General features: G+C 37.3%; 1 protein-coding gene across 1 annotated transcript in view; it reads left to right on the top strand.

The window, feature by feature from the left end:
• CFTR (CF transmembrane conductance regulator) overlaps positions 1 to 13,924 on the top strand; it is a 94,731-nt gene that overhangs the window by 28,223 nt on the left and 52,584 nt on the right. Inside the window, exons 8-11 of the mRNA XM_026097332.2 lie at positions 3,114 to 3,360; positions 5,656 to 5,748; positions 6,281 to 6,463; positions 8,852 to 9,043. Of these exons, the coding sequence (XP_025953117.2) occupies positions 3,114 to 3,360; positions 5,656 to 5,748; positions 6,281 to 6,463; positions 8,852 to 9,043 (715 nt within the window). The remainder of the gene's footprint in view (positions 1 to 3,113; positions 3,361 to 5,655; positions 5,749 to 6,280; positions 6,464 to 8,851; positions 9,044 to 13,924) is intronic.

Here is a 13,924-nt window from a genome sequence, read left to right as displayed (position 1 = left end):
TGTACTGACTGCAGTGGCATCAATGCAAAAACAGACATACACTGGTCTATAACCTATATGTACTTTCTAAGAGCCTGTGAGTTCTGAGAGGCTGTATCTATATATTGATACCAAATGTATCGTGGTGTTTGACATATTTTGACATGTTTGACATTCACTGGATAATCAAGGTACACTTCCCCAAAGGTGAATTGAGTCATAGTGTTTCAAAATTGGTCTCGCTAGTATCAACATGTTAGTGTTGTTAGAAAGCTTTTTTCAGATTTGCACAATGAGAAGCTAAGTAATTCATTCTTTTCTATAGTGTCTTGTTACAAAAATCACATTCGACATTTCCTGCACAATTAGGGTTTTTTTTGCTTTTCCTCAGGATTTTACTTTGTACTTTAATTCCTATTGCTTTGTTACTGACTTTTTCCTGCTCTTTCTCTACTCCTTCCTTGTTTCTATACTTGATGATCTTTTTAGAAACTATATTTGTTTTTAAAAAAATTTCTTCTGGAGGCACTTCTTAAAGAGGAACATCAGTTGTCCCAAGCTACCAGTTTTCCAAGATGCTGTGGCTAAGGTTATTTTAGTGGAATATGCTCATTAAAATCAAATGAACAAAAAAGACTAGCGTTCTTGTCCCTGTTGTTGTTAAGTCCACATGAACATAGTGAGCCAAATACCAGTCATTGAGAATTTTGCATCACTACCAGGACAGATTCTTTTACTTCTTCAGGAGAAAAACATTAAGACGACTGGGAAATTCCTTAAATTTTCTCTAAATCACTCTTGATAGCTTTTTCCCCAAGGACAGGAGTGGGAGACTCTGCTGACAAATATTCGTCTGATACAAGGAAACCTTACCCCTGCCTCCCAACACATGATTTCTGAAGGACATATCTTCACATATACTTGATATCTGATATTATCTTCTGGTTTCCCTGCCAATCTACCGCAGTGATTGCATCTGGCTTAGAATTTTTTCCATTGAAAAATGTAGTATGACTTGGACAGATTTCTTTTCATGGGAAAGGGTTTTGGTTGACTTTTTTCCTTGCAAAATTTTTTCTTTGTTAATTTTTGAAAACAAAAAGTTCTAACTTGATCTTTGAATGATGTCCATGTGTATATTGCTGTTTTGAGTATTTGTGCACCACAAAGCTCAAGACTCCTTGCTCTATAAATTTCCTTCAGGAACAATGTGATTTTTTTTTTCTCCTCCCCTCGCTTTCTCATACTGGCAGTGATGTATGTCCTCAGTTTCTCTCAGTGCTAAGTTTCTTTTTTCATTTCTCTTCACACTTCTCTTCCAAGTCCTGATACAACTACTGCAGATTGTTTGCTGCATTTTGGCACTCAACTCTCCTTCTGGTTTGGCTTTTCTTTTCTTTCTTTTTTTTTTTTCTTTAATATAGTTGACTCACTGAATTGAAAGCCAGGATGTCTCCAAAAAACTGGTTCATCTCTAAACATGTGTGACACTAACAGTCTCCCTCATGTTCTCACTCCAAGAGCCCATATGGGCTCAGCAGGGTGTGTCCCAAATGAATGCCCAGTTTGCAGAGCACTCAAGCCCCGATCACAGGCAGATCCACCTCTGGAAAACTTTTGCTTGTGGCTTATTCTTGGAAGCACACTGAAAATGGTTAGTATATTGGTCCTCCCTCTATGGAGTAATTTCTGTATGCTTCAGCAGTGGAAGGATTTTTGGTAGCTTCTACCCAGGCTTTTGCGTGGAACTGGCCAAGCAGCAAAACCAAGTATTTGCTGTCCCTGTTCAGTGCTGCCACCCACAGTCTCATATAAGCTCTGGAGGGACTTATAACGAACGCCCTTTCTTCAGGACAGTGGCTGCAACTGTTGTGGTCACCTGCATGCCTGGTTACCTCCTTCATGCCTCTCCTGTGAAATGCAGCCTTAAAAAGAAGTGCCAGGCATCCTGCTCCGAAACTGACTGAGCTTGGGGGTTCTCTCAGAGACTTTTAGGAATGTTTAGTTGACAGAAGTGGTAAGACCGATGCATGTGAAAGTCTCATAAACATGCAGCGTGGAACTGAAGAGGGGGCCTGAAAAAGCCCCTGAATTTACTTTGCATGCAGGAATTGGCTCAGTACTAAGAGACACTTAAAGATTATGATGCTCAGCCTTTACAATGCCAGGAATTGCCTTCACCAGTGTGACTGCTAACTTCTATACAGTCTCCTGGTGGCTGGAGCATTCACCCAGCAAATGTGCACCTTGGGTTCTAGCTCCATCTCTAGCCTCAATTCAGTTGAAAACCCTTCTCGTGCCTGTGTTCAGGCAAAGCTGAGCTGCTGAGTGCTAGGAACGTGAAGTGAATGGGGCCAAAAGAAGAGCAGTCAATTGAAAACTGATTCTTTAGCACAGTGAGTTAAGGCCATCAACTCAGAAATGGACTTATGCTCCCTGGATTATTTCTCTTCTTATTTAATAGTTTGCTATAAGATGCATATACATTGCGGAAATAGCTTGAGAGTAATCACTAGTTGCATTCCTGACTGCAGAGTATCTAAGCCTCATCAGGAAAGGTGGAGAAGAATCCACTGCCTTCTGCCTCTTCAGGCTAAGGTAGACTGATAACTTACTTCTTGGGTGAGGCTGTTAGTAGGGTATTCTGCAAAAGGAGATGACGCTATATAAGTTGTCATGCTGTGGGCTTGTTTTTAGCATTTGTATGATCATGTATAGCAAATTTGGCCCTTCAGAGTATCTTACTTCCACAGAAGTGTCTTCCGTGGGACTTGCGCGTCTAGATTATCAGTTCAGTAGGGGATCATGCTTCTGGGAGAGTATCATGCAACACAGCATTAGATGCGTAAGGATGGTTTCGCCGGGAAGTGTAGAGGCTTGGGGTTTGTGAGGTATCCAAGTTATGGCGTAGATCATGGTTATTTTGTACGACATCTCTGAACGCTGGTGCCTAAACTGGGCTGCAGTTATTTTTTAGGACCAAAAAATTGTTTTGAATGTTTCCTTCTAACTGTAGCCTTAGAAAATAAATGAGCCTCTAACTTAATTATTTTGCCAACAGTTCCATACAAAAGATTTGTAAGATAGAAACTGTGGAATTGTACACTAATTATTTGTATTTGTTTTTTTAACAGAACTGAACTGAAGCTAACCCGAAAAGCTGCTTATCTGAGATATTTCAACAGCTCAGCTTTCTTCTTTTCGGGTTTTTTTGTGGTGTTTTTAGCTGTGCTTCCATATGCTGTGACTCAAGGAATTATCCTCCGAAAAATATTTACTACCATTTCCTTCTGCATTGTTCTTCGAATGACAGTGACCAGGCAGTTTCCCTGGGCTGTACAGACCTGGTATGACTCTATTGGAGCAATAAATAAAATACAGGTAGGGTACATGCACGAAAATCTTCCCAAGTACGTAAGCTAATTCTTTGTATCATGTTATCTTGTCAGTTGATCAACAAAAGATCAGAGCATTTATGCAGACTTTCTGAATATACTATATATTGCTTTGACTACACACCATGAAATGTCATTATAAATCTTGATGTTGGTATATAGTTCCCCAGGCAGCATAACCATAACAGTCTTATGTTACCTGCACACTGCTGTTTTTGGAATGAAGGCATTTAGTTAAATACTCTTAATGCAGAATAGGGAACTTAATAAAAGAATATCATAATTTATGGTGCTTAAGAGATGTTTTTCCTTCAGTAAAGGAAGTGGAAAATTAGTATATGCTTTATATGCCAAAGCTACCAGTTGTTGCAAACATAAATCTGCCTCCCTTGTTATTAGTGGCAAGAACAGCAGGAGATGGTGCATCTTATGCAAATGTGCACCTCATTCATCATGAGCAGTAAGCATAACTACAGTACCAATCTACTAATTATTACTTACCTTACCTACCAGGATCTGTTGCTCATATACCTTGTATTTTGTGCTTATATGCACAAAGTGAATTAAGGATGAATTCTCATGAGCTCTGTCTGTTTTTACTGCTGTTTTGAAATCACTCTACAAAGAAAGAATTTTTATTTTATTTTGGGTCTAAATTTCAAGAGTTTTTGAATTTTTAAAATGTTTTTTAAATATTTAATGCAATTAATGTTTTTAAATTTTTAAATGTTAAGATGTTATTCAATAAAATATGTATTTTATTATTATAGTGTGATAAAGATACCCAGTATGATACTTACAGATCCGACTTAGAAATCTGAACCTTAATACTGAATTAGAGTCATATATTGGATTTTTTGAATTTTTATAATTTTTAATTGGGCAGGAAATTCCAGCAATCTAGTCATGAACCTTTCTCTTGGACGTTCAGAAGGCTACCTTACTGGATCCCAATTCACTGAGTCCTCATGTTCTCAAGATTCCCTAGGCGTCAGTAGACAGTGGCCAGTCTGAAATATATCCTGGAATAGTGGATCCAGTACCCTTTCACAGAATTGGCAGGCCCAGCTGTCATACCGCTGTCCTCACTGTGTCTAATACTTGTCTTTGTGGATGTTAGTTATGCAAGTGGTCTAATAATCTCTTTGTGATAGGTTTAATACAGACTCCATATACAGACTGCACTGAATTCTAGAACACCAATGGTTTACTTGTCCCAAGAAATATACAGACATAAACAAAAATGATAAACCATACATATATTTCTCGGTTTTAGTTTCCTCACCCGTTCAGAGAGTTCATTGGGCCAGATATGTCCTCTAGGGTATTTTATTTGCCATGTAGCTAGACAATGTTTTCTAGATCATGAAGTCTTTAGGAATCAGTGTGTTTTCACTGAATGTGAGTGCTCCGGTGGCTCCCTGGGCAAACCCCACAGCCTCTGTTATGAAAGCCTGTCTATCCATTTTCGTCTCTTGTGTGTGTTTTGTCTTTCCATTTTTCAGTACCTGTCCTTTCAGTCATCTGTTTTTTCACTTCTGTTTGTTTTCTTTGGGAAACTTGCAAGTTTGCTGTGAAGAACTGATTTTTCCCCCTTACCATCTCCTTAATTCATCCACTGTATTGTTCAGGTAGACCTCCTTGATCCCATACAATTTAAAAAGACAGTTTAGGGGAGATGGTATCTACAGATCGCACAACCTGAAGATTATCCCAGAAAAGAACACAAGCATACGATTGCTCACTTCTGTCATTTGAAATTATGCTACTTCAGTGCTGCGATAACCAGGACTATTATTTGCCTTTTTGATTGATGATTACACCATCCTAATTAATTTAAACTTTTGTAGTTTTGGAATAAGCAAGATAGGAGTGCGTAGCTCCTTTTTTTTTCATTGTTAACCAGAGTATAACTTTCCACATCCTGCTCCCCAAACAAAGGTTTGTTTAGAAAGGATTAGGTTTGGAAGGGTAACACTGCCCAGTGCAGGTCCTAAGAATAAAGGAAGAAAATGCCAAGTTTTGATATACCTCTAAACCAGAAACAAATGCATTCATGGTTATGTTTCCACTAACAATGAAAGTATCGATAGCTTCAAAAGATGGTTACTGCTTCTTCCAGAAGATGTTGTGTAAGCTATATGCATGCCTCACTCTAAGACACTACAATCACTAAGCACTACCAGAAATATTGACTGTGCTCAGTGTAGGTAAATATTTACAGCTTTGTGTGATATGTCCATCATCCCTTACTATTTTCTGTAATGTGTTCTGTTTATAGGATTTTTTGCTAAAAGAAGAGTATAAAGCGCTGGAGTATAATCTAACAACAACTGGGGTTGAGCTGGATGGAGTAACAGCCTTCTGGGATGAGGTTAGTACTTTTACTCAAACTAAATTAAAATACAGAGAATATAATTTTCACTGTTTTTTTGCATTGATGTTCTCTAAAATGGGAAGACTACACTCTCATTTTAACTGGCTTCAGCCATCAGGAGGCAAGGAATGTGTGGTAAGTAATTAACATAAAATATCAAATTATCCAGAATTGTGAAGCTTTGGAAGAGGCCTTGTAATAAGTGCTTAAGGCCTGTAATAAGGAGTTAGTCCTCATTTAAATGAGCCTGAAATCAGAATCAAACTCCAGCATTGTATAAACACTGGAATAAAAGTTCTATAATAGGTGCATTTCATTTATGCCTAGCAAATTTAAAAGCAAGACCAATACGTATATTAAAATACATATTATTTTAAGAATGTAATAAATAGCTTATAGATAGAAAAACTAATGTCAGAATAGTACGTTCATACTTTTTTTAAAGTCCACAGTATGATATACATATCTGTATATGCATGTCTTACTTATTGTTTATATATATACAATGACACATATATGTATGTTGCAGGGAATTGGAGAGCTATTCGTAAAAGCAAAACAGGAAAACAACAGCAGCAAAGCCCCTAGCATTGACAATGATCTCTTCTTCAGTAATTTTCCCCTTCATGGCTCTCCTGTTCTTCAGGATATAAATTTCAAGATTGAGAAGGGACAGTTATTAGCTGTTTCTGGATCTACTGGAGCAGGCAAGGTATTTCCATTTCTGTTGTTTCAATAAAAATCATAGTTATTTTAAGGAAAATATTGTGTTGTTGTCTGTATTGTTATCAGTATTATTGCTGTTTCTTCCTTTTCCTCTCTGAAAATGGTGGCTGTAGGAGAATGTGTAAATAAAATAGAAGTTTCAATAAAATGGCTAAAAGTCACTTAAGTATTAGTCTGTGGCCAGTATGAAAATGGTTTGCTGGATATTTTGTACATACAGAGACACAGACTTAATAAGGAAATAGCAATTTCAATGGCAAAGCTATTTTTTCTTAGAAAAAAAAAGGAGATCGGCAGTAATAACACAAACTCTTCTGGTTTTCTTGTGGAATGTAAAGTTAATGCTCATGGTGAGAATCTCCCTGCCAATAAACTGGAGAACCTAGCATAGATATCTAGATTGCTAAGTGTACTTTAAAAGCACTTTTTTCCTGCCTTGCAAACATTTTAAAGAAAAATTTGAAGACAAAGCTGTCAGTAATCTGATAGCAGCCTGACACTGGTTAGTCTGGTAGCTAAGACACATAGCCTGGATACACTGGTCGTTTGTTTTCCAGTTCCTAAATTGCTCAGCTCAGGCCGGCTCTCCTGAATTCTATGTGAAAGCCTGGAGAACAAGTCCAGGGATGTGCTGTTAAAGCTGCTGGTTTTCTGAGAAGAATTGTGGTCGTTTTTTAACAAATTATTAGTGAATGTATTCTGACTTCCTTTATTTTCATTGGGTAAAATCCTTGGTGTGCTGAAGTCAATGGCAAAGGACCCGTCAATTTTAGTTGGTTAAGGCTTTAATCTTGTTTTTCAGTAATAATACCAATAGGAAAGAACAGGAGACTGAGGACATGAGTTTGCAAGCATGTAGAGCTGTTGATATGTTGGGGTGCATGTTGGAGTCATGATTCTCAATTAACAGAACAGTCGTATTCTGTTGTCCCTATTAATCTCAGATGTCTATTGCTAGGGCTAAAACACTGATTCTTGTAATATAAAAATGACAGTTAGAAAGTTGAAAAGGATATGTGTGTATCTCCTTCATGAGCTATGCTAATAGTATCTGAAAGATAGAAAGATAGAAGAAAAAAAGATTTTACACTTACTCCTCCCCGCCTTGACACAAGGTTTTCCTCCTCTCCTTTCACTCCCTTAATTTAAGGTTTTCTTCTTGTTACTTAAGGTTGTTACTGTATGTTCCAGGAATTATCAGGCCCGTGAAAAAGCATGCATACATATTTTGTCTGTAACTGGCATAGAGTCTGGCATCAGTTCTTTAACACTGCTTCACAACTAATGTTTTTTCATTTAAATTATATGGCACAGATACAGTAGTTTAATATTCAGTGTGCCAAACATACTAAACGGTTGTCCTTTGCAAGATCAGAAAGTTATTACTCAGCATTCCGAAAAATGCAGATTTTGATCTAACATAAAGAAGTCTCATGAAATTCCCCTGCATATTCTATAACTTGTCAAAGATTGTCTGAGCTTGACAGCGTGAAACAGTGATTTAGAAAGAATTTTAGATCTTTGACTGCTACGTCCCAGCTTTGTTGACTGTTTATTAGTGATAAGAACACCATTGGAATGCCTCTGTAACATATTTTTCCTTGTATTTCTCAACTGTATTCTTTGATCTAGTAGCCAGTGATGTGTGACAAGGTTACTACAAGCTACTGATTAACTTTGAAATTATAACATGTCAGTATTGAAATTGCAATCAATTCTTTTATGAAGGGAAACAGTATATATGCTTAGGTCATGTATTCACGTAAATAAGTTAACAGTTACAGAGGAAAATTCAGATCACACTGAGTAGATTATATGAGTAATTATATACACACAAAAGAAATTGCACTTTTCAAGGTAATACAGATAAAGGGCTTATAAACACTAGCAAAATTGTAAATTTGAATTGTGTTGTACAAGGAACAAACAAAATAGTCATCGATAATGTTAAAAATTGAATAACAAGCTCCATAAATACTAATGCTTTATGTCTGTATGTCTCACTCCCTCTTACAGATACTCACATTTTACCATGTGGAAGTACTACAAGCTTCATTAAAACTATATACTTTTGCAGCAGTGTGCCTTGTTTACAAGATTTTTACACAGTTTTTCTCATTCATTGAATGAAGTTTTTCCTCGCTTCAGAGGCCTTTTCAGAACCATATATATATATATATATATATATATATAATGAAAATCTCCACTAATTGCAGCTTGCACTAGATCAGGGGTTGTAGGGACCCTCTTTACAAGACCGTTGTACTATCCTGTTATTTTTCAAGTGACTTAGCAGAGTGACTCACATTTTGTTTAGCATTTGTTATAGTTGTACAAATCTCTGATATATTAACTAACTGTTAATGATTTTCAGACCTCTCTTCTGATGTTGATAATGGGAGAATTGGAGCCTTCACAGGGTAAAATTAAACACAGTGGAAGGATTTCCTTTTCACCTCAAGTCTCCTGGATCATGCCTGGAACAATAAAAGAAAACATAATTTTTGGTGTGTCCTATGATGAATACCGATACAAGAGTGTCATCAAAGCCTGTCAACTAGAAGAGGTCAGTCTTCTAGGACTCTTAAGACTTGTGACGCAACCCAAGTGAAAAACCCCAAAGAAAGTCAGGGAGCAGGGCTTAAGTAAGCAAGACGTTTTTCAGATCTAACAAACCCAACCTGACATCAGGATTTTGTAAAATTCCAAGTCAGTTCGTTGCCAGGCCCTTTAAAGATATACTGATGGTTCGTTCCAGTTCTGGTAACTTACACAACCAGAGCTGGCTCAAATATTATATGTCATCTGCCTTCTCAGTCTTTATTGCTGCTAAAATAACCTGGGTAAACATATTAATGTTAAAAAAAGAAGTAAAAAAATTTGTTTCTGCAAAATTTTTTACATTTTTTTTTAGTTTTTTTCCTCCACGAATAATGCCACTTTTCCTGTTTCCGTACTTTGTTTTACCCCTCAAATTGAAAATTGCTCCAGTGAAAAATAAAACTCTTTGTGCCAGAGTCCTAAATTATTTAAAGGAAAATCTTGATTGAAGTAATTTTTGTGTGCATAATGAAAATTTTCACACTGAAAATTATTGCAGGATCGATCTTCATGTAATGTGTAGTCCATAATTCGTGCAATGAAGTGGAAATGTCTGTGTGTTTGCTTGATGTTGCCAGAGGGTGGTGTAGGAAAAGATATCTTTTCACGTTGCAAGATACAAAAGGACCCAGCATTTCAGATTCTTTTGCCTCTATTGCTGTGCAATAAGATCAGGCATTTTATCTGTAAGGTGCAGATCAAAACAATAAATATTTAACTTTGCTGAATAGGATCTTTCTTTAGGCCACACAGTGAAACGTATTTTCTTTTAGTTCCAGTCAAGCAGGAAAACAATAGCCAGTCTGTTTAAAAATAAGATGAGGTTACTGTATTTTATCTCAGAGCAGGATATAGTTAAGCGATAAAGTAATGTTTTTTATATGTTTATGGCCCTTACAGATTGTGTTTGGATTGTGGTTTGCAGGAAATTTTCTTTGAAAGCTTCTGAAGATGAGAGGATGAATTTATTCTGTGTTAAGCTCTCTGAAGAGTAGTCCCTAACTCCTGCCTTAAAAGCTGTAACTAATGCCTAAGCTCCAGCAACTAACTCATTGCACCAGTTTGAAACTCTCTTTTCCTAAAGAGGCTTCTCATCGCAGGCACCAGGCATGGAACCCCTAGAGCAGAAAGCGATTAGTGATGGGGACGTCTCCATGTCAGTAGGCTGGAGCTCCTTTGTTCTCCATATAGGCTCCATCAGGCCAGCTTTGATCTGTGTTAGTGCAGCTCTGCACTGAATGATATGCTTCACCTCCTAGCAGGGCTCATTATTTCAGACCAAGTATAATGTTTATAAGGATATTTTGCTTCTGGAGTGAAGCTGAATAAATCAGGCTGGCCTGAAGAGAAGGCAGAATGATCTGGAATGAAGCCAAATGCATTACTTTATTATTATTACTCTACTTTCTAGTCTCCTAGTTTTCATATCTTGGTTACCAAATAAGACTTAGTATGGCAGATTTAATGATAGATATCAAATATTGATTCCCTGCTTATTCCCCAGTGTGTATTTTTTAGGGGTTTATTGTGACAAGAAGGGTTAGTGCTTTGTTGGGGTTGTGTCTGTTCTTGTCCTTCATAAAGGAGATGCACCAGAGAATTTTTGCTCGAGAGTGTTCACTCTGCCCTCTTCTCTTCAATTTTCCTAAGTAGTTACATATTCCACCTGAATGTAGGAGCAGTCATTGTCTAGTTCTTACATGGACTCTTCAAGATGGACAAAGAATTGGTGATGAAAGAGCATTTATTTCTTTACTGCACATATGCTGAAAGTCAGTTAAAATACACCTCTGGGTATATATATGGCTAAATGAGACTTTCTTTCAAGCTCTGTGGTCTCAAACACTTTCTTGGGAAGATGAAGTCATCTCCTTTGTTTGACCCACTGAGCAATTGGATGTGTTCCTACTCCAAAATGCAACATCCTTTTGAAATGGTCCTGTTGCTTTTCCATCTCTGTCATCACTCTATAGCAGAAACATACTGAGGATCTAGCCCAGAGAAGGTAATAAGAGCAATTGCTAAATTCAGTGTCTTCTTCCCCTGTGATGGTCACATCATACCATATAGATAGATTTGGGGCTTCTTGGAACACAGTGAATCTTATCTAAGAGCAGAATGGGAGACTGAGGCTGGGGGACATCATACTAGGTGCTCTGTACTTTGTTTTAGGTTTATGCAGATATGAAAATAATATTAAGTAAGCTTAATTGCAATCATTTTGGGGTGCATGAGAATTTTAAAAAAGGCCAGTGCTACATTTTTTCCCTAACTTTTTTGATAGGTACATAGTCTACTTCCTGAGCAGTTATCATTTACAACCTCTTTAGAGTCATTGAATGCTTGAGGTACATTTATCTCAAAGTAATTATGAAAGATGGAAAGTGCAAGGAAATATTTAATGTAGTTTTCCATATTTTTAGCTTTCCAAGAATAAAATGTTCATTGTGTAGGAAATCAGGAAATCTTTATTTAGAGGTTGGAATGTTTTATTCATTAGATTTTGATTCTGTACTCTCAAAGAAAAGCAATGTAGTTGTGGAACCCATTACCTAAAATATTTTGTTTAGGGTAGGTTTTCTTGGATGGAGGAAATTCTGTTATTTTTCTAAAAAATATTCTTGCTGTTTTACATTTTATTCTATCTATGTATGGAACCATCAAAAGGAAATTGAAAACTTGGTTTCTGCTGTGATGAATTTTGAATATTCCCAATTAACTTTACTGGAAAGTAATAACAAGTATGAGGAACAAAAGGATTTGCCTTCATTTATTTATTTTATGAGCTCACATAAGGTTATAGCAATCTAGAGCATTAAAATATTTAGTCTAGATGTTATTTCGTTCAAAGAACTTACGTAGTTACATGTTCCACTTTCTTGACATGTATTCAGCCTAAGAAATTTCTGCCTTCAGTTTTTTGTTCTTGCTATCTTGCAGCAATTCACTTCTGTTGTACCAATATACCTGCTCACGATGTCATACTGAAAACCAGAAGACAAAGATTAAAAAAAAAGGTGATATATTGGAGAACCACATGCCTCATGAATACAGTGCCAGGGTAGTTTGATAAACTGTGTTTGTGTAGCGCAGAACACATGAGGATCTCAGTCTGTGCTGGGTTCTTGCAGGCTCTATTAGCGTATACAGGTCTTTCAGGTATCCTTCCTTCTCATGCACACATGAGCCATCACATGGCTGTGTGACTGTTATGTTCCTGATGCAGAGAATCAGGTCATACAGTAGATCCTGTAGTGTCAGTCTGCGTTTTGGAAGTATGTGTTTTAGTGGTGCTCCTTTGAGCGTAGTCCCACCTGAGGGCACACGTGTTGTGGCAGTACATGGCCATAGGTTTCTTTTCTGGTCCTTGGCCCTCACAGCTCTGCTCTGTAGCCTTTTCTGGCATGTGAGGATGTGGAGGGCAAGGGATACCACAGTACAATGCTGTACAGATGTATGAGGTCCAGGTTGTTGAAAGGGTGAACAGTGAAAGACAGTTGTGTGTTGTAGGTTCAGTGAAGGAAACTCGGCAGGTCCAAGCACTATGGCATTATGATACTGCTTCTCATAATTTAGGGATGACATTATGCATATATGTAATACCAAAGAAGCGTAAGAAAGATTCTCATATGCATCTCTATATGCATCAGTAAGAGCATGCCTAAGTTACTTTTTTCTTTTGTACCTTCTGCCTTATACAGCTTATCTTTAGGGTAGCCAGCTTCATATGTGTAAAATGATTCAGAACTTGATTATAATGATTATGTTTTTCCTTTGAGGGTAAGTAGCGCATTAGGGGAGGTAAAATTGTGTTTTACAATGTGATTCTCCTTTCTGGAGTCTGGAAATGGATGGAGATGAAGCAGAGAGCAGTGGAAGGTGATAGAACAGCAGAAGGACTGCTTTGGAGTCGAGATGAGGGTACTAAAGGTAAGAGCTACCATAATGTTCTTGTCAGTCTTGCTGACAAGAATATTTCTGAAAGCCCAGCCCATACAGAATAAGGCTAAAGTGAGGTGCAAGTGGTGCGTAGATGTTGTCCTTATCCTTGTGACACGCTGAACTCAAGGGAATGCCAGTATATTTTAATTACATGATACTTTCTGTGAGACATCACAGGAAAAAAAATTCTACAGAGAGGCGCAGGAGGAGGGCTGCTTTTTCCTTCTCCACTGCCTCTCTTCTTCCTTTCCTCAAGAAATAGTGAATTTTTTAGCAAGCAAGTAGTGTGAGTACCTAATTTAACAGCTTGTTTAAGACAAAAATCCCAGTTTACAAATATGGAAATACTGACTTTCAATTTCTATATCAAACTGGTCCAGCACAGAGCAGTAGTCATTACAATTTGTCATTTATTCAGTAGCCTTTTTGAAATAAGTTTCATCACAGATTGCAGTGCTAATATAGAGAGAAGACAAAACTCAATTGGTACAGATTCTGAACTCTCTCTATTCTTCTTAAAGGCAGTGGCTATAGGCAAGCTTAAAGGCACTCAAAAAGTAAAATAAGATGAATCAGTGCAGCCTCAGCTTGTGCTGCCTTCTTTTTGACAAGGTGTTCCATCCTTTTCGTTGGGCACTTTTCATCAGCACTAAAAATCGCTTCACAAGAGAAGGTGAACTATTCCCTAGCACTTCAAATTAAGGCCTAATTAAACAAGAACAAATCTAACACTGAAAAACCATCCCGCATACTTCACTGCTCTTTACTCTCATTGCTGAATAGCCAAAGCAACTGGAGATGTGCACTGGATGAGTTTATATGTTTACAAAAACTTGTTACTAAATTCAAATTCCACAAGTGCAACTCTCCCAGAGATTAACAGGTTGCATAAATGTCATGACTG

Source organism: Dromaius novaehollandiae, chromosome 1 (assembly GCF_036370855.1).
Source record: "Dromaius novaehollandiae isolate bDroNov1 chromosome 1, bDroNov1.hap1, whole genome shotgun sequence".
In the NCBI taxonomy this organism is placed as follows: domain Eukaryota; kingdom Metazoa; phylum Chordata; class Aves; order Casuariiformes; family Dromaiidae; genus Dromaius; species Dromaius novaehollandiae.
The sequence above is the reverse complement of the archived record's forward strand: the minus strand, read 5'-3'. Positions and strand labels throughout refer to the sequence as shown.